General features: G+C 55.1%; 1 protein-coding gene across 1 annotated transcript; it reads right to left on the reverse strand.

Moving 5' to 3' along the window:
• Positions 1-24,368: 24,368 nt before the first annotated feature.
• Positions 24,369-25,538, reverse strand: LOC125432924 (basic proline-rich protein-like; the record flags this gene model as incomplete). The annotated part of the gene is made up of 1 exon (XM_048497067.1): positions 24,369-25,538. A coding segment is annotated over one exon (1,170 nt), but the record flags the coding sequence as incomplete, so codon positions are not given.
• Between the last annotated feature and the right edge of the window lie 379 nt (positions 25,539-25,917).

Here is a 25,917-nt window from a genome sequence, read left to right on the forward strand (position 1 = left end):
TGTATGTTCTGAGCAAGGCTGTGGATGAGTGGATGTATTGGAGATCACTGATTCCTAAGTTAGAAGCAATTTAATGTCAAATAATACATGTGAACAGGTCCCTGTTCCTGTTCTCTCCCCTTTCCCAGTCAGGCTCTTTGGGGAAGGCCAAGTCAATCAGTTGAAGAGGCAGTTCGATTCGTTGAAGAGGCAGTTCTATTCGTGGACATCACAGCTCCCAGTGAGGGGAGGCTGTCCTCTTCCCCCCACCCTATTTGACTCTAGGCTGCTCTAGAGCATGCAGTGCCTCAGCAGAGCACAAGGGAGGGGGAAAGAAAGAAGGGAGTATCAAGCATTATAAACTGTTAACAGTCACACCTACCTCCAAAACTCTTCTCCCCTGCGAGTGTTAAGAATGCACCCTAAGCCCCATCACCACCAAAGTCTCACGTGCTCAAAGCCTACCATGGCCATTGTCAATGCTTGGTCCTTGAAAGGGGGGAGGGTAGGCAGGAAGACAAGGATGGAAAGGTCCTGCAGGTGGAAGAGCAGAGGGTGCCTCAGTCAGGGAAAGGAGGGAGATTAACAAGCCCACAGAGAAGGTTACCTGGGGGTATCCCACTGCATAGAATTCGACATCTTTGAACATCTCCTAAGAAACCTTTAGCTCCCCTGTCTCTTCACACGCCATAATCTCACCCAACTAACAGCAGCAATTTCTGCCTTACCAAGGGCTATGACTCCCCTCTGAGGGTTAGGGTCTCCCTCTCCACCTCCTAGCAGTAGCTTAATCAGCGGAACAGGGCACATATTGCAGAACAAGCCATCTCTGCTGGGCAATTGAATCTTCTTCAACTCCAAACAGTAGCCTAATTGGGGGAACATTGGGCCTTTCCCCACTTACCTTAATCCCCTATGTGTGGCGGCGCTATCGTAGTGGCCTGGAGCATCCCATGGCCAGCGGCATCCCTGGCATCTCTGGTGCTCTTTTAAATGAAGCCGCTGTATTGATGACCCAGAATAGGCGGGGGAGTCATCACAAGGCGCCATTTAAAGAGCACCAGGGATGCAGCTCTGAGAGGCAGCATGTTAACCCGGACAGTGTCGGAAGCGGCCTGACTGCTATGCCGCCCCTGTAGGTTAAGGGAGTGCCAGGGGACCCAGCAGCTACGGGGAGAAGTAGCGCGGGGCTTAAGGTAAGTGGGGAAAGACCCATTGTGTAGTGAGTCATCACTACTGGGCAATTGAACCTCTCCCACTGCCTTTCTCTGCCTGCTGCTGTCCAGGGCACCTGCACCCTTCCCCCTCTAGTTCTGGCCCTGACGGCAGCTTAACTTCTTGGGTTAAAACTAGATGAGCAATGTAATCCTCAGATTGCCTACAGTAGTGTTGTGAATACTGAAGCTAAATGATAGTAGTGTGGTTAAGTGACTACTTAAACTATCTAGCTCACTCAGGCATTACTTTTCAGCACAGTTCTGACATACTGGAGGAATTCCATCAGGATAGAAAAGGCAAACACTGGCTGTGATGCAGCCCAAGTTAACCACTTTTTAATGCCACTGATTTCAGTATATATTTGATTTGCTATTTTTTTTACTGAAATAACATCAGAATATTTATTTGTTTCAAACCATCAGATTATATATTATGAAGGGAAGGCACATCTGCATAAAACATTTCCCCATACCCAACAATTTCTAATTTTTCATCCTTCAAGGTCAGAAGGGCAACTCCGTACAAGCCGGTATGGTTAGAATGTCAAGACAGGTGACATGTATTCAAATACTTTGATGTGAACACCTCTGGGCGATTGTGGTCCTTTCATTGTCTCTCAGCCTAGACCAACCACACGGGTTTTCTCTAAGGATAAGCAGAAGGAGGCCCTGAGTTTCTTGGAAGAATGGTGGGAAAAAAGCAAATTGAATGAGTTACAAACAAACGGTGGCAAATTATTCCAACATGCTGTCTAAAAGGATTCTTTTTACACACAGAAGGTAGCAAATTATCTCAACATTTTACTAAAAGCATTCCTGGCAAGCATTCCTGTCAGTAACTTGCTTCTCGGAGATGCACACAAAGGACACTACAACGCATAATGAACTAGGCCTTCCAGTGACTGGAAATCACATGTGCACAGATGTTTCTCAACTGGTATTTCCAGCTGTGGGTATGGCCTGGAAATAAAGAGCATTAAAGGTCTTTCCTAGGGAAATGAATGCCAGTTCATATGAATAGGGTTCTTGCACATCATGTAATTTAAAACCATGGTACCACTGAGAAAATTGCATATTGGCTAGAAATACAGTGTGTGACCATTCCTTAACCTCTTTAGCCAGTTCTTAATTAACTTCCTAGCCATACTGACCTCCATTTTCCTCAGTACACTGACAGACAGTCTAGATTCTTAGCATGAGGGAATCACATCCAGCCATCCAATTGTTATTTATGTATTGAAACCCATTGCACCTAAGAGAACTTAATTTTGGTTGGGTCATGCCTATAGTACCTTACCTCGGTCTATTTAAGGCCATCCACTGCCAGAATCATCTTCTGTCAACATATATCTCTGAGTGGATAGTTGTGCATGCCACAGGTGCTGCATACATGGCTCCACCTTCTGTATTCAGTATCCAATAGCTGGGTCTGGGTTTGCATAGCCCTTGAAAGGAAACTGGAATCCTTCTAGCTGTATTCACATGAAAACACGCACAGACTGCATTTACATGTGTACACCTGTTTGTAAGAAACGGATGAGTTATATTTACCTTACAAATATAACTGGGACTGGTACTTGGCTTCAATCACATGCTGAGATGTACATGTGCTTAAATTAACACGAGAATTGCTCAATGCATACATTATTATTACTTATTAATTTTCCTATACCGCCCAACCCCCGAAGGGCTCTGAGCAGTGACCAATAAGGCCAAAAAGGCAACTCATAGTAGACAATGATCAAATATAAACATATAAAACATTAGAATTTGTTTAAAACACAGTAGCAGCAACACACAAAAATTATTGGCGGCGCCCGATCCCACACTCGGGAGGGGACTTGGCAGAAGGCTGAGAATGATACTGATGAGATCAGAGGGGTGCGTCACGAGGGGCGGCAAACATAAAGAACAATCGAATGAACACTGACAGGGAATATACATGTGTTCACTGTAACTTGTGAACGGGACTACTGATCAACTGGGAAGTAAAGCACAGGGCTGGGTTCTGTGCTCCCATTTCCTGATTCTCTAACTTCCTTAATGGGACTCTGCACCCACAGTTCTTTCAGCTGCTCTTACACATATTTGATTTGATAGCACAGCACCCTTTGTCCAGTACTGTGCAAGAGCAGCCAAAACAGCTTTGTATGCAGAATTCCAAGAGCTATACTGTCTTGAAGGTGTGTGGGCGCGGGTGTGGGTGGGGGTGAGTGGGGAGCGATGGCAGTGACATACACAGTGCAATCCTAAGCAGAGTTACAGCCCTCTGTGTCTGCTGGCTTCAATGAATTTAGGACAGAGCTCTGCTTCTGATGGCACTGATGAAATCCTAGCATAACAAAACTTGTAAATCTGAAATGTTATTAAATCAAATTATAGGCCAAACCATTGTGAATATTCATTGCAAAGAGGGTGATACTTAAAGCAGCCTGTTTAGATTTGTTAAGATCAAATCATGCAGACACAGGGTTTCCTTCTTTGACATAGCAGTCAGTCTGTGGAACACAACTGATGAAACTGACAGAATACATCCCCTTCAGCAACGTTCTGAGTGATGGTTCTGCACGCTACTCTCATAAATATTTTGGAGAAATATGGGGTTATATAAACGGAGGTCCTAGTGTTTCTGTGCTCTCTCACTACATGTGCTTGTATCCTGTCACCACAAGATGGCTCTGCTCTATATTGCAATGTCTATGAATGTATCTAATACAGAGGCTGGAGAAGATGGAAGTCAGCACCCCGATTTAGAATTGCAAGAGGCTGCGTTTTTCTTAACTATTTGTCAACACTGCTGTAATGTGTTAGGATATGTGGAAGGAGAGGACAGGATATATTACTAGGGCTATGCAACCAGAAAGAGCCAAACTTAAAGTAATACCCCCCCCCCCAAGCTGTTTCCATTTTTGGGGGGTTATTTTTGGTTTTAAAATAAGATGGCAGTTTAAGGGAGCCAAGAAGTAGACCAGCCATTTCGGTCTGCTGCAATTAAAAAATGGGCGGGGGGAGCTGAATGCAGGGGTCAGCTCAGCCAATCCCTGCACTCAGCTCTCCCCAGCCACCACTTAGACCCATTCAGCCAGCAGAGCTGACAGAGGCATAGCACCAAGGGGACGGGAGTTGTGCAATGCATCGGGCGTGTGCCCCTGTGGGGGTGTGGCGAGGGCACTCCGGGGGTGTTCTGGGGGCATGGCGGGGGGTGTGGCGGGGCATTCTGGGGCAGGGTGGGGTTGTTACGGGGCAGGGTGGGGGGGAGGACGTACCAGTGCACTGGGCACTTTCCCCCCTTGCCTCTGAGAGCTGAGTGTAAAGGTCAGCTCAGCTGATCCCAGCATTCAGTTCTGTGACTTGGAATTTTTCAGGTTCAGCTTTAAAAAAATCCGATAATGTTTGAAAAAGCCAAAAAAGCTAATATGGTGTTGTTGTTTTTAAAAAAATCCAGGTCTTTTAAAGTCTAACCTGAAAAATATACTGTAAAAGGTCTTTTCCACATATGCCATTTACAACATTCTCGGGTTGGAAATGTTTCGTCCATGGAGTTCCACATTGTTTCCACTCCCTTTGGGTTGGGAAACATTTTCAAAATATGTTTTCTCCGTTGTAACTGAAAACACTTTTGCAGAGTTTCTTTTTGCTTATGTGTTTCTAAGCCGGCTTCCTTTGCAGTTCGGTCATGTTTGAAACATATTATGTTTCCTGCTGAAAACCCTGGCTGCTTTCCATACCTCTGTGCCATCGCCCAACTTCTCTCTCAGAGTCTGGTCTGCCATTTTTTTCATGTCCTCACCTCACTCCTTTCCCCCTTGCCTCTTTATTTTTGTCATTTCATCTTTTTTCTGTTTTGGGTGAATCAACACAACACCAAATAAATGGATCTACAGAGCATTGAAACAATGAATCAATGAAGCATTGTTTCAATGAATAAGCAAAAAGAGTAAAAAAAAGAACCTCATGTTGATCATGAAACATTTCAAGGAGGTGAGCGTGAACAAACATTGTGGTAAAGCAGGGAATCAAAAATGCTATGGAAACATTCTAAGTTACTTGTGTGGAAAAGGCCAAAATGTTTTCAGATACAATGGAAAAAAGTGCTTTGGAAACATTTCCAAAACCAAAGTGGGGAAAAAACTGTGGAACTCCACAGCGGAAATGTTTTATTTCCAGCCTGAAAATGTCATAAATGGCATATGCAGAAGAGTGAGCATTTGTGAGTGAGTTAACATGTGAGCATTTGTGTTGTGACTAGACTACTGTACTGTCCCAGGACATCCTGACTGTGCGTGTACTGACCATAAATGACAGTAGGAGCAAACTGATGTAGAAATGGAAGATTCAAGCGGGGAAGTGGTTTCCTGGTCTAGAGAAAAAGAGTGTGACCTCTGTCTCTGTGATAAGATATAGAAGGCATCCAGGTATACCAAGTTTATAGAAGGCATCCAGGTATACCAAGTTTATTTTCTTTTAGACTCTTTATTCTTATTTTCTAATTATCATATTAATAGCTAGTAATAGCCTACTGCCACCCTCTCTATCTCACGCCTTGACCAAAACCAACCAACCAAAACCCCTACCATAATTTTGTTTTCAGCAATTCAGTAGGACAATGTTTCTTTTTGGGACATTATGCTAAGGATATTATCATTAGTATCATCCCTATAGGAACTGCCAAGGAGGTAATGACATCTGATGTCACTCCTGAACTATGAGACTTTGGACAATTGGGTCATGTCATCTAGCGAGACCACCACGCCTCCCTTGGGGTGGGGGGTGGGGAGGGAATCTTAAAATTAAGATGTTGGGCCCATTTACATTTATATTTTTACTCTTCTGATAACTGTGGTTAATCGTTGCTGCTTTTAATGTTTTATTTACCTGTATTATTGTTTTTACCTGTTGTACACCGCCCAGAGCCCTTCGGGGATGGGGCGGTATAAAAGTTCCAAAAATAAATAAATAAATAAATAAATAATATTGTCAGTTTTGGAAACATCAGTTTTGCAAACATCTCAGCATTTATTCTTCTTCATATTCTGTTCTGTATTGAATACATTTGTTTCGCACAACCAAGGTGTGTGAATGGAAGCATCCGTGCATGCAAACCAGAACCAAGGGAAATCAGGCTTCTGGTACACATGTACCAGGCTGAAAATATGAGCATTGTTCCTTTCAAACAAAATTCTGCTGTTTGGGAGCCTACTGTGTAGTACCTTCTCCATATATTCATGGTAAAATGAAGGAATTGGAAAGGGCTGGATAACACACACACACACATACTGCTGTAATATGGCGTTTTGGCTGAAGCTCTACCTCCTGCAAGTTTGTAGGATATTCTCAGGGGAGTGCTGTCAGAATTTAATCTTTTTTGCTTCATAGTCCCAGGTCCTTCCAGATATTTTAAGTCAACAACTGTTCCAAAGGAGAGGGGCACTCTGAACTGCATATGTTAAATCTCTGGCTATTTCCGCACAACCAGAGCAGCGGGGCTGCATCAACATGGTTCATGCTGATGCAAGCCCCGGGGCCATTCGCACAAACAGCCCTGCTGGCTGCACAGCTGGCAGAAAAGGCTCTGCACGGCTGCAAAGCCCCACAAATGACTCCTTACCTCCTCTTGGTTTCCGTCGCTCTGTGGAGGCCAGGGGACGTGCCCCCATGGCCAGAGCGACAACTGCAGGGACAGAGACCAGGAGGCATGTCCCCTGGCCTCCACAGAGTGACGGAAGCCAGGAGGAGGTAAGGAGCCATTTGGGGTTGGTGTGGGGAAAACGCTACCTTCCATCCACTGCTGTTTGCACAGCAGCAGGTGGAAGACACCGCTTGGGCGGCACGAGCAGGGCACTGCTGCGATGCAGCTCCTGCTGTGCAAACAGCACCCTAGGGACAGTGTTTTTACTGTCCCTAGGGTGCTGCCATTGGGCTGTGCGGAAACAACCTCTGTTTAAAATTAACCTTTTCCTAAAGAAATCCAACCAAAACATGGGAAAAGGTCACTAGCAATCTGACTGGCCCTGTTCCTGCTTGGACTGTAATGTTTCAATAGCAACTGCAACTGGGTGCATCCTTACCTGGGAATATGTCCCACTGCCCTCAATGGGTCTTATTCCAAGACACCAAGCAGAAGATTAGGCCATGAGGCTGATAGTCTAGCACAGGGGTGGCACCCAAACAGTGGTGGGATCCAAAAATTTTAGTAACAGGTTCCCATGGTGGTGGGATTCAAACAGTGGCTTAATGCCAATGGGGCTGGGCGGGGCATGACAGGGGCATGGCCGGGCATTCCGGGGACGGGGCTGTGGCAAGGACGCAGCCGCTGCACTGCTCCTTGGGTGGCAAACGAATGCACGCAGGCGCAGGCTGCCATGCACGCCGGTGCACCTCCTGCTAGACTGCTTCAAGTTCTGCGTGCTACTGCTGAGGAGTGGAGGAGGGGCGTAACTAAGGCAAAAATCACATGGCAAAATCTCCAATTAGTAACCCCCTCTTGGCACACACAAATAATTAGTAACCTACTCTCGGAAACCTGTGAGAACCTGCTGGATCACACCTCTGCTCCCAAAGAGCCATTTGGCCCTGCCTCCCCAAGCCCCGCCCCCACCCTGGCCTCCCTAAGCCCTGCCTTCAGCCAAGCGGGCAGGATAGACAGCAGCAGCGATGCCAATGACGGCAAGTTGCACTTGGGATGCAGCGAGCGTGCCTCCTTCCTTCCTTCCTTCCTTCCTTCCTTCCTTCCTTCCTTCCTTCCTTCCTTCCTTCCTTCCTTCCTTCCTTCCTTCCTTCCTTCCTTCCTTCCTTCCTTCCTTCCTTCCTTCCTTCCTTCCTTCCTTCCTTCCTTCCTTCCTTCCTTCTCCCTCCCTCCCTCCCTCCCTCCGGCATCCTTTCTTCTCCTTCCCAGGCGTCAGACAAGGGAAGGAGGGGAAAGGACGCCGGAGGGAGGGAGGAAGGAAGGAGGGGGTGGAGAAGGAGGCGTACTCGCCATGTCCCAAGTGCAACTTGCTGTTGTTGGTGTCGCCGCTGCAGAGCCGCAGTACGAGGACGAAAGAGCCGCTGCGGCTCCGGAGCCATGGGTTGCCAACCCCTGGTCTAGCAGCTTAACAAATTGACAGTCTTCTGTTTCTCCCTTTTCAAGGTCCAGTCCGATGATACCATTTCGAAATCACTGCCATGAGAAATTCAGTGTGTGAACACAAGGCCTTTTGCCAGTTTAACAGAAGAGCTGGCCCAAGTTGCAACCATACCTTTGGAGTGCGTGCATGTCCCCATATGAATTTCAGATTATTAAACTAAATGGTTTAGAAAAACCTCAGGTTGAAGCTGGCTTAATCCAAAGAATTCAGACTCTATGATGTCAGGTAGAATGGCTGTCAGGTAACTTCAGGTTGACACTGATGTTTCCACTAGAAACTTCCCTTGACCCAAGAGATTATATCCTCCTGCAGGTACCACAGGAGCCTTGTCATCTTTGTGTCAGTTCCAGGGAATGGATAATAGCCTCAGCATGCCTACAGTTGATCATGCAGGAGGGACAATGAATTTATGGCTAGACACTGCATCGGGAATAAACAAACAAGAACATATCTGCAGTCAGCCGAGGAATGGAAATAGTTTTAATCACTGCCATAAAGCTACTGCCCATTCACCTTTATTGCGTCATAAATGTGTCCAGTGAACGATGCAGCAGGAAATTTCCATGTGAGCAAACTCCACCCACTGTAAAAGGTTTAGGCCTGCCCTGGCAATTTAATGGGTCACCTCACCCAGGAAAGCTTCTGTGGTAATTTTTTAATTATTGAGCATAAATTCATTCTGAGCTTTGGAACAAAGTGAGTGATATTCCATCCCAACTAGAGAGTTTATGTGCCTAGTGAATATGTAAGAAGATCCCATCCTGTTTGTCCAAAGTGTTGCACACTCATTAGTGCCAGTAGGAGCTATGTTAGGTATGTGAATAAGACCCTTCCTGCATCTAAATAAGACCCTTTCATTAATACTCAGTTGCTGAACTTCCTACAAATGCACTTTACCCCATTTTAGTTCAGTACATTTGTTTAGCAGAGATCTGCTGCTCCCAGATATCTGCCCTTCCATCTATTTTCAGTTTAACTCACTGCTAGGCATTACGAATAATAATTGTTGTGTGTGTGTGCATGTGCAAAGAATCATAGTGGTGGCGGCGGCAGGGGAAACAGTTAATTTGGAAATGCCTCCCCAAACGCATTTTCCAGGTTTCTTACAGTTTTGAGAGGCTTCAGTAGGATGATTTCTCAGTCACTAGCTGATGTATAAATGCTTTAGGTTTAGGGGATTTGACAGGTTCATAGATGATCTGTACCCCATGACAACTAAAGGGAATCTTCACATCCAGAGGCAGTGAACCTCTGGCCCATTCTGCACAGGCTGAAGAAGTGGCTGCACACCAGCATATATCATGCTGGTGTGGCCCCGGAGCCGTTTGCATGCTGAGATGCGAGCAGCCCCAGAGCGGCTGCGGCCTGCTGAGGCACCTCCTGCTTTCCCCACACTTACCTTCTCTCCCTGCAGAGCTCTGCAGGGACATGTTCACGCTGCCCTACAACCCCTGGGGGGTCGAAGGGCAGTGTGGGCATGTCTCCTTGTCTCTGCGGAGCTCTGCAGGGAGAGAAGGTAAGTGTGGGGAAAGCAGGAGGCGCCTAAAAGTAGCGCCTCCACCCTGGTGCTGGTTGCATGGCACAAGCTGGGAAAAAAAGCCTCGCTCATTGAGCCAGGCAGGAAAACAGCATTTCCCCTCTGGTTTTGGGGGAGAAGCACGGTGCTGCCTTGTTTCAGAGGTGGCAGCTGTGCAAACAGCAGCTCTGGAACAATGTTTTTACCTTTCCGGGGGTGCTGTTTTTGGCCTGTGCAGAAGGGGCCTCTGAACTGTGTTAGGAGACAACAATAAGGGAGGTCTTGGCCTCTGTGTTTGCTGGTTGTAGGGTTGCCAGCTCTTGGTGGGGAAATACTTGGAGATTTTTTTGAAGAGGGGGAGCCTGGAGAGGGTGGGGTTTGGGGGTGAGCAGGGATCTCAGCAAGGGTAAAATATAATACCATAGATCCTGCCCTCCAAAACAGCCCTTTTCTCCAGAGGAACTAATCTGGAGATCAACTGTAATAGCAGGAGATTGCCAGCCACTGCCTGGAAGTTGACAACCCTAGCTGGTTGACTGCTGTGTGGAACAGAATGTTGGGATATGTACACTTCTGGTCTGATCCAACAGGGCACTTCTTACGTTAGCAGCATATATCCACTCTGGAGCCTGTATAGTACTCAGCAATCTCCTTTGCTGGCTAGCAATGTTGCTGCCTTGTTGAATCCTGAGTAATTAAACTATCCAATCAAACCAGATTCAGAGATGTTGCACAATCGCTCTGCTCCCCCCAGAAAGGCTGATCAAAAGGGGAGCAAACTAGAGTAATGCTTCATACAGAGATATAACAGGCAGTCTCCTTTGTGGGAAAATCCTGGAGGCTTGCAGAAAGCTTAAATTGCACAATTCATTTCTCAGGTGACCCCAGAACACCAGTGTTTGTGAATCTGCGCGTTAGCTGTTCCTGTAGATTCCTTGGCTCTCTGTCTCTGTAAGCAAAATTCCAATTTTAAAATTATTAATTATAGAAATAGAGCTGCCTCTCTATCTAGAGTCTCCGTTACAGCCCCCTAAGCCAAGGGGCAAGGGACTCTTCTCCCCTCAAGCCAGAGGGAAGAAAGAGAGGCAAGGGTTCCCAATCACAGACAAAAAGTCTTGCTCAGAATAAGACAAAGTTTATTTCTAAGCCAGCACAGGTCCCACCTAAGATGAGAGCTGCCCTGAACTGCTGAAAGGTCCAAGGTTTTAAAGGGTATACTTGGGGTTACATCAAAAGCAGAGTCATATACATTTCAAAAGATTTAGGATTGCAACAAATTATCACACGTTAAGCATTGGTAAGAGTTCCCAAACATTCCAGGATGTTCCCAAAACAAAATAAATTTGTAATGCAAAACTAGCCATCCGTTTGCATCCTGATTGCCTTTTGCACTGGCAGCTATCACCTTGTTTATGATACCCTTGTACCAACAATAGGGTCATTTAGTTCCTGAGAAGCAAAAGGAAGCAAGTAAGGGGTGTCAGACATTTGAGTTGTTTACTGCTATTACAATAATACTAGGAGTAACTATCTTTCTGATAGCTATGTGTAAATTAGCTTGTCAGACTAGGGGGCACCACTAGTCACCTTGGTCATGTTGATTTTGGTAGCTGGAGCAATTAGCAAAGGAATGCAACCTTTGGCCCAAGCCAAAAGGCTGTATTTTCTATATTTCTATATTAAATCGATAGATTCTGTTTAAAACAGAATTTCTCGTTCCAAGGAGTTGCTCACATCTCCATCCCTTACCTTGACATCTCTGCAATTGCTAGTTCCTGTAAAGTTTTCCCTCTGAAGGGCTATTTCCTGCATCATCTTCACAGTCTCATCCCTGGCTTATGCCCACTATTTATTACTGTCTCCTGAAGAATAATTAAAATGACAAGTGTAAATATTCCAAAATAAAGCTCTTCTTGTGACCCTCCAAAAGTGCTGCTCTCATCATTTGCCATGGGTGCTCCAAATTCAAAAACCTAAGAGGGCTCAGCAAGATTTATGTCAAAGGAGATGGTGGGGTTTTTTTGTTGGTGTGTCCTCCCCTGTCTGCCATTTAACTAAGGATTATTTTTCCTCCTTCTAGAACAAATAATCATTTCTGAAGCTAGAGAGTCATAGATAAGCAAAATAAATATTTGTGTCAACTTTGGATTGGACAGAGAAGTGTCGGGGGCATCTTCAGAGTGGAGCGCTGATTAGTGAAGAGAGTCTTTGGCTGTTCTTGGAGTTCAGTTCAAGGCGATGCCTAGGAGAGCTCAAAGAAGTCATTTCTGATCTGCTTATATTTTAGCCTGTTGTACATACAAAATGATTCAGGTGGGTGTAGGAAATAGCTTTTAGGAGGAAAAAAAACATCCAGTAGGTCTCAATATGTTTTGAAGAATAACAACTCTACATCCAGGGAATATCTAAAATATGGATGCAAAAGCCAGAGTGGACTGGGAGGTAAAACCGCTTAAGAAAAGGGCCTCAGACCCTGAAGGATGGAGAAAGAGCCACCCCACTATCCCTGTATAGATGGACTAGGTGTCTTTTTCATTGCACAGGACTTGGTTGGATGCCTCACTCCACACTCTGCACAGGGGTGGTAGGCCAGGCTGCATTCTTTGTTCCTTGCCTTGCATGGGGTGAAGGCTGTGGGTTCATGGCAGCTGCTGCCTATCTCGCATGAGGTGAGGGTCTCCCCACATTTGGCAACAGGATGGCCCCAGTGGTGGTGAGGGGGTGCCCCAGAGGGAATTGCCCCACTGGGACTTTTCCAGTTGGCCTCAGTTATCAATGAGTATTTTAGAATGTGCTCTGGGAGATCGGCTTTGGATGGGGCTCTAAGATTAATAACTAGATTCAGAGACCTTTATTAGGCATATACAGCATGGGGACAAAAGGAAAAGGTAAATCCAATAGAGAACAGTGAAAATAGTAAGAGCAGAAGCCAAGAGAACCTAGTTCTAAGTGCGCAGCAAAAATTTGGCTACGATTTCCATTATTTCAGCCTCAGGGTTGTTGAGCAGAAGAATAATCTTTGTGTTGGTAAAGAGATCCGTGAACCCAGCCGAGGTTAAGGCAGAGAAATTGGGCCTAACTGTTGAAAGCAGGCAGTCCCATCCATGAGCTGGATGTCTGGTCCCCCTCCCCCCCCCCGCTGCCGCCGAGGAGAAGCTTCCCAGTGGTGTGGAGAAGTCAAAAAAGCCTCTCCGCTGCTGAGAAGCCACAAAGAGCCGCACTGGACTTACGCCAGCCAAAAGGCTGGCTTAAATGGGGATTGCAGGTGGCCAGCATAATGCTGGAAAAGGCTGGGAGGGTGCTGACTAATGTCAGCTCTTCCTCCACCCCTGGCCCAGCCTCGACCTGCCCCTATTACACTAGTGGTGCAAACAGGGGTGCTGGGATGCTGTCACAGCATTCGGCATGGTATTCCTGCGCTGGGGGGGGGGCAGTGGCAGTGGATGCACTCCAACAGGATCACCCGTCCACTGGGGTAAGTGCCCTGGGGAGGGCAAATCTGCTGGCATGGTAGACACACTCTTCCCAGAGCAGATTCACCCCCCCCCCTTTGGATGGGGCTCTGAGATTCATAACTTAAAACAATGAGAGCTAGAATCTTTTCAAACTTACCGTAACAATTACCCTACTAACCCCCTAGATTTAGGCCATCCAATTCAGGGCCAATAGTACTTATTACCAAGTAATTGGGCATAGGATTCCAGCCACTTGTTTTTTCCTTTACCATGACAGAATGAAATCCACAAGCTGAGTGTGAAAGTGGCAGCCCGCCTCATTGTTCCCTTTCCCGTCACTTTCATCCTGAGGAAATGCTGTTTCTGAACTTAAGGATGCCAGGCTAATGGCCACCGATAGGCCCATCTTTCATTATTGCATAATGAGTCCCATTGAACTCAGTGGGACCTACTTCTGAGTAAATGGGTTGGGATAGTAGAGACTATTTCTCCAGCAGAGTTAAGCATCGCCCTGTTAAACTTCCAGCTTGTCAGCTTGGTAACAATACAATGTCTGCCGCATGAATAACGAGACCCACTTCAAAGCAACTCAATAGCAGATTGGCGGCTTCTGCTTTGGTGCCTGGAGCAATCGGAGACTCTGAGGGTCGAGTTCAGAAATGGGTCAAACGTTGATTAGTCCTTGGGGAAACAACTTACAACACAAATAAGTTAGAAAGCCGAGAGAAAAATAGGCAAACAGACTATGTTCCAAAAGAAAAAAATATTGAGCAGGACACCAGTGGGAAAAGGGAACTAACATCAAGCACAGTAATGGAGATTTTTGTGGAGATGCATTGAAAGATTCAGAACAAGAACCTCGCTGGATCCATGTAAACGTTCGTCTACTCCAGCATTTTTGATTGGATTCAAAGATGCCATTCTACTGGCAACAATGAAACTTGTGCAAAAGTAATGGAATTCAGTGGTGGAGAGATGTGTGATTCTTGTAGATTCCTCTTCTACAGCACATCTCCAATTGTTCCCCCGTGCTTGTTCAGGGTGCCCCAGCAGGGGAGCGGAGTGCTTAACAGGAAGGAGAAGACAGGAAATTCTTACTCCATTACCTTTGTTCTGTTCATAGTGATTTGTATCCAACACTCCATCTTCAGTAATGGCTCATAAGGAGAGTTTGAAGACTATAGCCACTTTCTGTTCATTGTGCCCTTCAAAGCTGTGTGTGTGCCAAAGAGCCTCAAATTCTTCTGACTCATGCCACCTGTGTTCCTTAATGATTTCCTATCATTAACAGGCTTACTCAGGTCTTACAAACTGAGCACTATGGCTTCTTTTATAGATCCCATCCAAGATTCACCTCCTCTGAATGTGGAGGGTCTATTTTTAGTCATCTGTAGAGCTACCTTTCATTATTTTCCTTAATCTGTGGTAAAAAATCAGCTTGTGACAGTTGCCATCCCAACATGTTCTGGCAATGAATTCCATAAATTATTTACGCATTGTGTGAAGCATTTCCTCTCGCTTTGTCTCCTCTCCCTACGGCCAATGAGCTTCATTGGATGAAATGAGAGGAACGCACAAAAAAGGCACACAGCTCTGCCATCACAACAACTTTGTCTTGAAGGTCAGGGTTTCAGTTTAAAGCAGTTCCACTTTGTTTACAAACTATGAAAATAGAAATCAATCAGTTCTATTGTAACTCAAAGGTGAGGAACAAAAGACCCCCCCCCCTTCTGCCTTCATCTTGAGATTATGTTCTTACTCAAAAGAGTTTTTCTTTATAGTAGACTTTTTAACATGAGTAACTTTTGAACATGCCTCTTTCTTTACAGGAACCAACACACTCTCTCAAACATTTTTTTATTCAAAAGAACAAAGTGTCTTTCTTGGTTCTTTTTGTGTCTAATACATGAGAAGGCTTGGTTCTTGTTTCTTAATGTAGGATTAATCTTTTCCCGTTAGGGCTGGAGTCCAGGAACAGACAATATGCTGGAGGCATAATTCTAGGTGAAAGTTTTTTTGTAACCTATGAAAACATGAATGGCTTGGATCTCATTGTTCTTTAAAAATACTTCTTTTGCTATGCTTCATCACCAACTTTACTATCAGTTAGAAGTAACCCTTTGCCTTAATGAAGCTTGGAAAAACAAAGCCATGCTACAGTTCCCCAGTATTCATGGAGTGCAGCTATTACTGGCTCCCTTTATAAAGAGTTTGAGTGTGACCTTGGATGCCTCCCTTTTGTTGGAGGCTCAGGTCACAAATACAGTTAGGACAGCATTTTTCCACCTCTGTCAAGCCTGGCACCAGGCTCCCTGCCTATCCCAGTGATCTGGTCCCAGTGATCCATGCATCAATCACTTCTATGTTAGACTACTGTAACTTGCTCTATGCAGGGCTTCCCTTAATGTTGCTCTGGAAACTGCAGCTGTCCAGAATGTGGCAGTCTCGGTCCTTACAGGGACCCCATCCGTAGTGCACATATAATCTGTGCTGTGCCAACTGCACTGGCTCCAGATTGAACACCAGATCAAGCGCAAGGTTCTGGTGCTTAGCTTTGAAGCACTAACTGGTCTGGGACCATTGTATCTGTGGGACTGCCTCTCCTGGTATATCCCACAAAGAGCAATACACCCTTCTTCAAATGTCTCGGTGGTCACTGACCCTAAACTCATCCAGCTGTCCTCAGTTAGGGCCAGGCCTTCTTGGCTCTGGTCCCAGTGTGGTGGAACTTTCTGTCTAGTGAAACTTGTTCTCTGAGGGGCTTAGTTCAGTCACACAGGGCATATAAGACAGAGATGTTCTGACAGGCATGTAGTTAAGGGTAGTGATGGTTAAATAGCCCAAGCGGTCTCTCCCGCACTTCTTTCCCTTCCCTTCCTCTTTCTTCTTTATAGTCCCCTTTCTTTTCTTTTCCTTCCCTTCTCTTCCTTATCCTATCCCCCTCTCCCTTGTTTCCTCTCCCTATCTCCATTCCCCAGAGGGCCTGAGATTCTCTGGGTTTATGTCGGTGTGCTGAGTGTCATCATCAACATTGAGGAAAATTATTTTATGAGGCAGACCATGGAGTTGGAACGATATGTGGTTAGCTTAAACTAGATAATTGGGATTCAAATTGTATGTTTTAATCTCATATTATATTAACGTACTAGCAGTAAAGCCCATTCTATGGACAAATACAATGGGCTCTAGAAAGCTGTTGGTGGGAATGGTGCCCACTGAGAGGGGCAACTTCTCCAGCCTTTCCTCCCTCCTTGGCCCTGCTGGCTTCCCCCTCTTTGTAAAGCCAAGATTCAGATTTGCAACTGGGAAGAGTGCCTAAAGAGGTGGAGGAAACTCTCCCCATCTTCACAGGTGCCCATCTGTTACCATTTGCAAAGCCAGGATCCCAGCTTTGCAAAGGGGGGGAGGAGTCAACAAGTCTCCACATCTCCATGGCCCCCCAAATCTGGGATCCTGACTTTGCAGAGGTGGGAGAGTCAGCAGGGTTCCTCTGAAGATTAGGAGAGTTACCCCATCTCCACATGCACCCTCACGCTGCCTTTCCTCCCAACTTGCTTTTCAAAGCCCCAGGTTTGGGAAAATGGGGCAGGGAGGGTGACTTTGCATGCAGAATGGAACTAGCTCTATCCCCATGCAGGATTATGCTCTCTCTCCCTCCCCCCCACTGCTTCTCAAAGCCTGGGGGCCTTGGAAAACAAGGTGGGGAGAAAGACAGCCTGGCTTGCTGTTTTGTGGCCACTTCTCTCTCCACCTCGCTTCCAGATGCCTGCAGGTCTGGGGAACAGAGGTGCCCCCCCGCGATCCTGCTGGACTCAGTGTGCTGAATTCAGCAGGCAGGATGGGCCCTCTTCTGCCCCCACTTCCCTTCCTGAGACCCACAGGTATTGGGAAGGGAGGTGGGGGAGCTGTAATGTGATGGACACCCTGCACACCTATTGGCTGGGGGTTTGTAATCAGACTCCAAACGCTTAGCGAACTATGTATGAAGATTATGATCTATTATGTTGGAAGCTTCCCTCAGCTCCATCCTGCCCTATAAGTAATGTTATATGTCATGATAAATAAATAAATAAATAAGCAATCATCCTTCTCTCTCAGTTCCTTCCCTGCCTTTTGCCCTCAAAACCAGAGGACAGAAATAGCAGCTGCCATTGGCATTACACTGCTTTCTTAGGGCAGCATCTTCTATGGCTCCTTCCATGCTTTCTGGACATAGAGCCAGAAACCTAGGAAAGACTCAGTATTTATTTTTAAATCAGATTCTTCTCTACTTAAAAAAAATTCCAGGGAGTCTATTTGTGATGTTTTAGAGTTTTTATTTCTTTTTGTCATTTTTTAAAAAGTTAAGGAAACAGAGTACATTGGAGACTCACTCTGAGCTGATATCAAAGATCAAAGGTTGGCATGGGGCCCTGTAAATATTGGAGTGGCACTACCTAGTCTTATAAAATAATCACTTAGAAACTGTTAAGTTTAATTTACATCAGGAGTGGAACCAGGGGAGGGAAGGCCCTGGAAATGCTATTATTTCTTTTAATCATATATTTTGTAAAAAATCAGAGTGAAAATGCTCAGGAGAGACTCTTATTATATTTTCACCCCCACTATCCTCCCTTTCTTCTTCTTTCCACTGCTCCCAGCTCTGTCAAGACTGTGACAAACTTAATTACCAGAAAACAGTGGGAAATCCAGATGCCACATCACTCATTTTTTCTAACTTCATAAAAGCTTTCTGGGCCTTAATTTAAGACAAGCAAGGACGGTGGCCAGATGGTTCTGGTGTCAAATGACTGACAGCACAACAGCTGATTTTTCTCTCCCACTGAGATCCTCTTTAGATGGGAACAAAAGAAAAGGATAATACGTTGGAGATGAGGCTATCCCTAGCGGTAGGGTGCAGCTAATACAGAAACCAGAGCCTTCACATCCATTTCCACACTACAATAAACAGCCACATTAGGATCACATGAATACATGGGTTCTGCATGCTATAGAGTGGACATGGCAGTCAATCTGACCCTTTGTATATTTTGCCACACCATCACAAATTTAGTGTGAACAGATATTAAAAGGGCAACTGGTGATGTTGATGCACAATTTGAAAATCTGGTTATGCACACACACAATAATTGAATTAATCACTTTGGACAGTAAACCTATTTTGTGCTATACATTTGTTAAGAATTCCTTTAAAGGTTTCCATGTTTTAAACAGTGATAACAGCTGCATGAAACATGGGGTTAGTGGCTATCTCCTTGGCAGGAATGAGTCCAAGGCAGCTTACAGATGAGCAGCAGTGGCATAGTGATTAAGAGCAGGTGTACTCCAATCTGGGGCTTGATTCCCTGCTCTGCCGGTTGAGCTGTGGAAGCTTATCAGATCCTAACTCCAACACATGCCAGCTGGGTGACCTTCGGCTAGTCACAGTTCTTCTGAGCTCTCAGCCCTACCTACCTCACATGGTGTTTGTTGTGAGGGGGGAAGGATAAGGTGTGTAAACCCCTTTGGGTCTCCTTACTGGAGAGAAAGGGGGGATATAAATCCAACTCTTCTTCTTCTTCTTACAAAATACAAATAATAAAAAAGAAACATCAAAAGATATTAATTAAAACCCAGCTTTAAAAACCAAGTCCACAATTTTAAAATAGGCCATATAAACACATCACTGACAACTTGGAATAACAGTTTTCAGACTAAAATAATGTTTGAAGATCAGCCTCTTAAATAAAAACTCGGTGAACAGAAATGTTTGGGTCTGGACTCTGGTGCCTAAATGAAAGCAACCTAGGCACCAGGTGAGACTCAAGAAGAAGGACATTCCATAAGTGAGGTGCCACTACTGAAAAAGTCCTGTCTTTGGTTGCCGTCTGTCTCACCTCTAAAGGCTGAGGCACAGTGAGCATAGTTTGTGAGGCAGGTCTTAACTATATGACAGCAGGCAGTTTGTCAAGTACCATAGTCCCAGTTCATTTAAGACTTTAAAGGTAAGAACCAGCATTTTGAATTGTGCCCGGAAACAACTGGGCAGACAATGCAAATCTTGCAGCATTTCAGAATTATGATCACAGTATCCTGCCCCTGACAATAGGTGGGCTGCTGCATTTTGAACAAACTGATGTTTCTGGACCTTTTTCAAAGGCAGCCACATATAACATGCATTACAGCAGTGGTGAAGCCACAGGGCGCGGGGGGTATGTGCGACGCACCAGGCGTACCATTTCTAGTCACGTTGGGGGCGGAAAAATCCCCTCCCCTCCCTCACGTGCCCCACGCGGCACCCCCCCGTGGCGCACCACCCCACTTACTTTTAGGAATGGAGCAGGCCGGAAGCCTGCCTGCGTTGCCTGGGCCTGGTGGGAACCCCTGGGAAATGTAGTTCCCAACAGGCCCAGGCAACACAGGCAGGCTTCCGGCCTTCTTCTCCTGCCTGCTCCTTTCCTAAAAGTAAGTGGGGTGGGATGCCGTGGGGGGGTGCCATGGGGGGTGCCTCAGGGGGGCGCCGTGGGGGGCAAAAGGGCACCGTGGGGGTGGGCGGCGCAGAGGGGCACCGCGGGGGGAGGGGGCGCAAAAGCCAGAGTGTGTACCGGGCGCACTCTGGTCTAGCTACACCTCTGCATTACAGTAATCTAACTTGCATATAATCAGAGTATGGATCACTGCAGCCAAATCATACTTTCCAAGAAACACTTAAAGCTGGCTTATCAGCCAAGGACAATAAAATGCACTGCATACTACAGAGGAGATCTGGGCCTCCAAGTGTAGGCTAGGATCTAGCAGTACCCCAAACTACAAATCTGCACCTTCAGGGAGTATGCAACCCCTTCCAGGATGGGCTGACTCACCAGTCCTTAAGCAGCTTTGTCATTGACTAGCAGTATTTCAGTCATGCCTAAATTGAGCCTCAGGTCACTGGCTCTCAACCATCTCATCTCCTGGCAGTTGTTCAGGACTTCCACAGAACCACCTGACACATCTTTTGAGGAGAAGTAGAGCTGGGTGTCATCTGCATATTGGTGGCGACTTACTCCAAATTGCACCTCTCCCCCATAATCTCCGCCAGCATCCATGTGAATGTTAAATGGCATGGAGGTTTGTATCACAAAAATTCCATGGGGCCAAAAGCAGTCCTCCAAACACCTCCTTCTGGAATCACCTAGTCAAGTAAGAACATAAGAACATAAGAACATAAGAACTAGCCTGCTGGATCAGACCAGAGTCCATCTAGTCCAGCATTCTGCTACTCGCAGTGGCCCACCAGGTGCCTTTGGGAGTTCACATGTAGGGGTGGGGGGGGGGGGGGGTGGGGGGGGGGGGGGGTGGGGGGGGGGGGGGGTGGGGGGGGGGGGGGGTGGGGGGGGGGGGGGGTGGGGGGGGGGGGGGGTGGGGGGGGGGGGGGGTGGGGGGGGGGGGGGGTGGGGGGGGGGGGGGGTGGGGGGGGGGGGGGGTGGGGGGGGGGGGGGGTGGGGGGGGGGGGGGGTGGGGGGGGGGGGGGGTGGGGGGGGGGGGGGGTGGGGGGGGGGGGGGGTGGGGGGGGGGGGGGGTGGGGGGGGGGGGGGGTGGGGGGGGGGGGGGGTGGGGGGGGGGGGGGGTGGGGGGGGGGGGGGGTGGGGGGGGGGGGGGGTGGGGGGGGGGGGGGGTGGGGGGGGGGGGGGGTGGGGGGGGGGGGGGGTGGGGGGGGGGGGGGGTGGGGGGGGGGGGGGGTGGGGGGGGGGGGGGGTGGGGGGGGGGGGGGGTGGGGGGGGGGGGGGGTGGGGGGGGGGGGGGGTGGGGGGGGGGGGGGGTGGGGGGGGGGGGGGGTGGGGGGGGGGGGGGGTGGGGGGGGGGGGGGGTGGGGGGGGGGGGGGGTGGGGGGGGGGGGGGGTGGGGGGGGGGGGGGGTGGGGGGGGGGGGGGGTGGGGGGGGGGGGGGGTGGGGGGGGGGGGGGGTGGGGGGGGGGGGGGGTGGGGGGGGGGGGGGGTGGGGGGGGGGGGGGGTGGGGGGGGGGGGGGGTGGGGGGGGGGGGGGGTGGGGGGGGGGGGGGGTGGGGGGGGGGGGGGGTGGGGGGGGGGGGGGGTGGGGGGGGGGGGGGGTGGGGGGGGGGGGGGGTGGGGGGGGGGGGGGGTGGGGGGGGGGGGGGGTGGGGGGGGGGGGGGGTGGGGGGGGGGGGGGGTGGGGGGGGGGGGGGGTGGGGGGGGGGGGGGGTGGGGGGGGGGGGGGGTGGGGGGGGGGGGGGGTGGGGGGGGGGGGGGGTGGGGGGGGGGGGGGGTGGGGGGGGGGGGGGGTGGGGGGGGGGGGGGGTGGGGGGGGGGGGGGGTGGGGGGGGGGGGGGGTGGGGGGGGGGGGGGGTGGGGGGGGGGGGGGGTGGGGGGGGGGGGGGGTGGGGGGGGGGGGGGGTGGGGGGGGGGGGGGGTGGGGGGGGGGGGGGGTGGGGGGGGGGGGGGGTGGGGGGGGGGGGGGGTGGGGGGGGGGGGGGGTGGGGGGGGGGGGGGGTGGGGGGGGGGGGGGGTGGGGGGGGGGGGGGGTGGGGGGGGGGGGGGGTGGGGGGGGGGGGGGGTGGGGGGGGGGGGGGGTGGGGGGGGGGGGGGGTGGGGGGGGGGGGGGGTGGGGGGGGGGGGGGGTGGGGGGGGGGGGGGGTGGGGGGGGGGGGGGGTGGGGGGGGGGGGGGGTGGGGGGGGGGGGGGGTGGGGGGGGGGGGGGGTGGGGGGGGGGGGGGGTGGGGGGGGGGGGGGGTGGGGGGGGGGGGGGGTGGGGGGGGGGGGGGGTGGGGGGGGGGGGGGGTGGGGGGGGGGGGGGGTGGGGGGGGGGGGGGGTGGGGGGGGGGGGGGGTGGGGGGGGGGGGGGGTGGGGGGGGGGGGGGGTGGGGGGGGGGGGGGGTGGGGGGGGGGGGGGGTGGGGGGGGGGGGGGGTGGGGGGGGGGGGGGGTGGGGGGGGGGGGGGGTGGGGGGGGGGGGGGGTGGGGGGGGGGGGGGGTGGGGGGGGGGGGGGGTGGGGGGGGGGGGGGGTGGGGGGGGGGGGGGGTGGGGGGGGGGGGGGGTGGGGGGGGGGGGGGGTGGGGGGGGGGGGGGGTGGGGGGGGGGGGGGGTGGGGGGGGGGGGGGGTGGGGGGGGGGGGGGGTGGGGGGGGGGGGGGGTGGGGGGGGGGGGGGGTGGGGGGGGGGGGGGGTGGGGGGGGGGGGGGGTGGGGGGGGGGGGGGGTGGGGGGGGGGGGGGGTGGGGGGGGGGGGGGGTGGGGGGGGGGGGGGGTGGGGGGGGGGGGGGGTGGGGGGGGGGGGGGGTGGGGGGGGGGGGGGGTGGGGGGGGGGGGGGGTGGGGGGGGGGGGGGGTGGGGGGGGGGGGGGGTGGGGGGGGGGGGGGGTGGGGGGGGGGGGGGGTGGGGGGGGGGGGGGGTGGGGGGGGGGGGGGGTGGGGGGGGGGGGGGGTGGGGGGGGGGGGGGGTGGGGGGGGGGGGGGGTGGGGGGGGGGGGGGGTGGGGGGGGGGGGGGGTGGGGGGGGGGGGGGGTGGGGGGGGGGGGGGGTGGGGGGGGGGGGGGGTGGGGGGGGGGGGGGGTGGGGGGGGGGGGGGGTGGGGGGGGGGGGGGGTGGGGGGGGGGGGGGGTGGGGGGGGGGGGGGGTGGGGGGGGGGGGGGGTGGGGGGGGGGGGGGGTGGGGGGGGGGGGGGGTGGGGGGGGGGGGGGGTGGGGGGGGGGGGGGGTGGGGGGGGGGGGGGGTGGGGGGGGGGGGGGGTGGGGGGGGGGGGGGGTGGGGGGGGGGGGGGGTGGGGGGGGGGGGGGGTGGGGGGGGGGGGGGGTGGGGGGGGGGGGGGGTGGGGGGGGGGGGGGGTGGGGGGGGGGGGGGGTGGGGGGGGGGGGGGGTGGGGGGGGGGGGGGGTGGGGGGGGGGGGGGGTGGGGGGGGGGGGGGGTGGGGGGGGGGGGGGGTGGGGGGGGGGGGGGGTGGGGGGGGGGGGGGGTGGGGGGGGGGGGGGGTGGGGGGGGGGGGGGGTGGGGGGGGGGGGGGGTGGGGGGGGGGGGGGGTGGGGGGGGGGGGGGGTGGGGGGGGGGGGGGGTGGGGGGGGGGGGGGGTGGGGGGGGGGGGGGGTGGGGGGGGGGGGGGGTGGGGGGGGGGGGGGGTGGGGGGGGGGGGGGGTGGGGGGGGGGGGGGGTGGGGGGGGGGGGGGGTGGGGGGGGGGGGGGGTGGGGGGGGGGGGGGGTGGGGGGGGGGGGGGGTGGGGGGGGGGGGGGGTGGGGGGGGGGGGGGGTGGGGGGGGGGGGGGGTGGGGGGGGGGGGGGGTGGGGGGGGGGGGGGGTGGGGGGGGGGGGGGGTGGGGGGGGGGGGGGGTGGGGGGGGGGGGGGGTGGGGGGGGGGGGGGGTGGGGGGGGGGGGGGGTGGGGGGGGGGGGGGGTGGGGGGGGGGGGGGGTGGGGGGGGGGGGGGGTGGGGGGGGGGGGGGGTGGGGGGGGGGGGGGGTGGGGGGGGGGGGGGGTGGGGGGGGGGGGGGGTGGGGGGGGGGGGGGGTGGGGGGGGGGGGGGGTGGGGGGGGGGGGGGGTGGGGGGGGGGGGGGGTGGGGGGGGGGGGGGGTGGGGGGGGGGGGGGGTGGGGGGGGGGGGGGGTGGGGGGGGGGGGGGGTGGGGGGGGGGGGGGGTGGGGGGGGGGGGGGGTGGGGGGGGGGGGGGGTGGGGGGGGGGGGGGGTGGGGGGGGGGGGGGGTGGGGGGGGGGGGGGGTGGGGGGGGGGGGGGGTGGGGGGGGGGGGGGGTGGGGGGGGGGGGGGGTGGGGGGGGGGGGGGGTGGGGGGGGGGGGGGGTGGGGGGGGGGGGGGGTGGGGGGGGGGGGGGGTGGGGGGGGGGGGGGGTGGGGGGGGGGGGGGGTGGGGGGGGGGGGGGGTGGGGGGGGGGGGGGGTGGGGGGGGGGGGGGGTGGGGGGGGGGGGGGGTGGGGGGGGGGGGGGGTGGGGGGGGGGGGGGGTGGGGGGGGGGGGGGGTGGGGGGGGGGGGGGGTGGGGGGGGGGGGGGGTGGGGGGGGGGGGGGGTGGGGGGGGGGGGGGGTGGGGGGGGGGGGGGGTGGGGGGGGGGGGGGGTGGGGGGGGGGGGGGGTGGGGGGGGGGGGGGGTGGGGGGGGGGGGGGGTGGGGGGGGGGGGGGGTGGGGGGGGGGGGGGGTGGGGGGGGGGGGGGGTGGGGGGGGGGGGGGGTGGGGGGGGGGGGGGGTGGGGGGGGGGGGGGGTGGGGGGGGGGGGGGGTGGGGGGGGGGGGGGGTGGGGGGGGGGGGGGGTGGGGGGGGGGGGGGGTGGGGGGGGGGGGGGGTGGGGGGGGGGGGGGGTGGGGGGGGGGGGGGGTGGGGGGGGGGGGGGGTGGGGGGGGGGGGGGGTGGGGGGGGGGGGGGGTGGGGGGGGGGGGGGGTGGGGGGGGGGGGGGGTGGGGGGGGGGGGGGGTGGGGGGGGGGGGGGGTGGGGGGGGGGGGGGGTGGGGGGGGGGGGGGGTGGGGGGGGGGGGGGGTGGGGGGGGGGGGGGGTGGGGGGGGGGGGGGGTGGGGGGGGGGGGGGGTGGGGGGGGGGGGGGGTGGGGGGGGGGGGGGGTGGGGGGGGGGGGGGGTGGGGGGGGGGGGGGGTGGGGGGGGGGGGGGGTGGGGGGGGGGGGGGGTGGGGGGGGGGGGGGGTGGGGGGGGGGGGGGGTGGGGGGGGGGGGGGGTGGGGGGGGGGGGGGGTGGGGGGGGGGGGGGGTGGGGGGGGGGGGGGGTGGGGGGGGGGGGGGGTGGGGGGGGGGGGGGGTGGGGGGGGGGGGGGGTGGGGGGGGGGGGGGGTGGGGGGGGGGGGGGGTGGGGGGGGGGGGGGGTGGGGGGGGGGGGGGGTGGGGGGGGGGGGGGGTGGGGGGGGGGGGGGGTGGGGGGGGGGGGGGGTGGGGGGGGGGGGGGGTGGGGGGGGGGGGGGGTGGGGGGGGGGGGGGGTGGGGGGGGGGGGGGGTGGGGGGGGGGGGGGGTGGGGGGGGGGGGGGGTGGGGGGGGGGGGGGGTGGGGGGGGGGGGGGGTGGGGGGGGGGGGGGGTGGGGGGGGGGGGGGGTGGGGGGGGGGGGGGGTGGGGGGGGGGGGGGGTGGGGGGGGGGGGGGGGGGGGGGGGGGGGGGGTGGGGGGGGGGGGGGGTGGGGGGGGGGGGGGGTGGGGGGGGGGGGGGGTGGGGGGGGGGGGGGGTGGGGGGGGGGGGGGGGGGGGGGGGGGTGGGGGGGGTGGGGGGGGGGGGGGGGGGGGTGGGGGGGGGGGGGGTGGGGGGGGGGGGGGAGGGGGGGGGGGGGGGGGGGGGGGGGGGGGGGGTGGGGGGGGGGGGGGGTGGAACAGATGTAGGCAAAACGTTAGGAACAAAATCCACCAGATCATGGCCACACAGCCCGGAAAACCCACCAGAACCAGTTGAATCCAGCCGTGAAAGCCTTCGACAATACATCAAATAAGTTTTTGGTTTGGAGATAATTGTGCAGAAATATACTATCTCAGACTGAGGATCTCAGTGTATAGATAAAAGGATATAAAATGAGAGCTATGTGATGGGATTGTTTAACACTGGGAGGACTATAAGTTGCGACTCATTGGCACAGTACTCTGGCCATATAATAGTTTAGCACAGCCTTGTGAGCAGTCATGTGCTATTAAGTGCCGATAAGAGCTAAGTGGGTGTTTAAGCTTT

Source organism: Sphaerodactylus townsendi, linkage group LG05, assembly GCF_021028975.2.
Source record: "Sphaerodactylus townsendi isolate TG3544 linkage group LG05, MPM_Stown_v2.3, whole genome shotgun sequence".
NCBI classification, from domain to species: domain Eukaryota; kingdom Metazoa; phylum Chordata; class Lepidosauria; order Squamata; family Sphaerodactylidae; genus Sphaerodactylus; species Sphaerodactylus townsendi.